The sequence below is a fragment of the Jaculus jaculus genome, chromosome 1, assembly GCF_020740685.1.
Source record: "Jaculus jaculus isolate mJacJac1 chromosome 1, mJacJac1.mat.Y.cur, whole genome shotgun sequence".
Taxonomy (NCBI): domain Eukaryota; kingdom Metazoa; phylum Chordata; class Mammalia; order Rodentia; family Dipodidae; genus Jaculus; species Jaculus jaculus.
In genome coordinates this window covers 221,673,100-221,674,976 of record NC_059102.1, presented here as the reverse complement: position 1 = coordinate 221,674,976, position 1,877 = coordinate 221,673,100, and the positions used below count along the sequence as shown (strand labels likewise).

At 48.8% G+C, this 1,877-nt stretch overlaps 1 protein-coding gene across 1 annotated transcript; it reads left to right on the top strand.

Moving 5' to 3' along the window:
- Positions 1–418: 418 nt before the first annotated feature.
- On the top strand, positions 419–1,454 carry LOC101599815 (chromobox protein homolog 1). Its single transcript, XM_045142491.1, has 2 exons — positions 419–432; positions 775–1,454. Exons 1-2 carry the CDS (start codon positions 419–421, stop codon positions 1,340–1,342), a joined length of 582 nt encoding a protein of 193 aa, XP_044998426.1. The 3' UTR covers positions 1,343–1,454.
- The last annotated feature ends 423 nt before the right edge of the window (positions 1,455–1,877 follow it).

The window sequence follows — 1,877 nt, the reverse complement described above, 5'->3', positions numbered from 1 at the left end:
GCTATGAGACAATCTTAAATTTTGGATGAGATTTGGGATTTTGGAACTATATGAAGTTGGTAAAGACCATGGGAACCTTTGATGTTGGACTGAATATAATTTACAATGTAAGATGGTTATGAATCTATTTGTGGCCAGGGGTGATATGTAATAGTTTGAATGGAAATCCCCCAATAGGCTCAGTAGTTTATTAAAGTTTTAGATCTCTAGCAACCTGGCTGGAGAAGGTGCCATGGTGTGAAAATTGTAGGGTCCAGCCCTAAGGTGTGTTTGAGGGCAGATATAGAATTCTAGCCTCAGATATGCACAGTGCTTGAGCTCTGCCTGGGTTTCCTGGAGTATGCTTGCTTATGGTGCTGCTGGTGGTGGCATTTTTCTCTCTGTGGATCTGTGAAAGGGATCCAGCTTCTACTGCATTATGGAGCTTAGCAGGTTTGTTGCCCTCCCCCAAGGTGGGGTCTTACTGTAGCCTAGGATGACCTGGAATTTACTATGTAGTCCCAGGCTGGCCTTGAAATCACAGTGATCCTCCTTCCTCTACCTCCCAAGTGGTGGGATTAAAGCTGTGCACCGTCTTTTGTTCGGTTGAGGGGGAGGAGGGCGGTCGGTTAGGCCTACGGTACGCCGCTTCAGTGAGGGGCTCCGCGCGGCCACTCCGCTGGTGGCTTTCCTGGGTGCCACTCCCTCTGCCCTCCCTACAGGACGCTCTGGCGAGCGCCCCATGCTCCAGGGACGCGGGCGCTGCTGAGAGCAGCGTCACCCTTTACACTACAGAGCTGGCGGGCACTATGGGGAAAAACAAAACAAGAAGAAAGTGGAGGAAGTGCTTGAAGAAGAGGAAGAGGAATATGTGGTGGAAAAAGCTCTTGATCGACGAGTTGTCAAGGGAAAAGTAGAATATCTCCTAAAGTGGAAGGGTTTCTCAGATGAGGACAATACGTGGGAGCCAGAAGAGAACCTGGATTGCCCTGACCTGATCCCTGAGTTTCTACAGTCACAGAAAACAGCACATGAGACAGATATATCAGAGGGAGGCAAGCGAAAAGCCGACTCTGATTCTGAAGATAAGGGAGAGGAGAGCAAACCAAAGAAGAAAAAAGAAGAGTCAGAAAAGCCACAAGGCTTTGCCCGAGGTTTGGAGCCAGAGCGGATTATTGGAGCTACAGACTCCAGTGGAGAGCTCATGTTCCTGATGAAATGGAAAAACTCTGATGAGGCTGACCTGGTCCCTGCCAAGGAAGCCAATGTCAAGTGCCCACAGGTTGTCATATCCTATGAGGAAAGGCTGACGTGGCATTCCTACCCCTCAGAGGATGATGACAAAAAAGACGACAAGAATTAACTCTCTTGAGTATCAGCCCCTGTCACCTCTTGACTGTGGGCTTCAAGGGGGGAGGGAAGGAATTCTACTTGTCTTCACACCATAAAGGTGGCTTGAGAAGATGTCCTTTGAAGAGCCAGCATAATTTCTGTGCCCTGCAACAGCCCAAGTGCTTTAAAGCTGTTCCCAGCTGTGTAGTTTGTAGGCCCGTCCCAGTGGAGGGGAAAGGGTAAGTGTTTCAAGGCAACCCATTCTGCACTTTGCTGAGAAAGGCAAAGGGCCTTCTATGAAGGACAAAACCTGCAGAAGTGGGTGTGTGGGAGAGCAAAAAAGATACTGTGGATCTTCAGAGAGCATCTCCACAACCCACAGCCTTCTTCCCAATAGTGTTCACTGCATTTTTACAGAGTAGCATGTGTGTAGTTTTTGGCTATTACTGGTGTATTAATGGGGGGGGGGGGACAGGGAGGAGATGGACAGGACGATTGTGGTTAAACTTAGGGGCCTGATTGGGGAAATGGTGAAGCAATGGAAAGAACAGCTAGCTGATGATTTG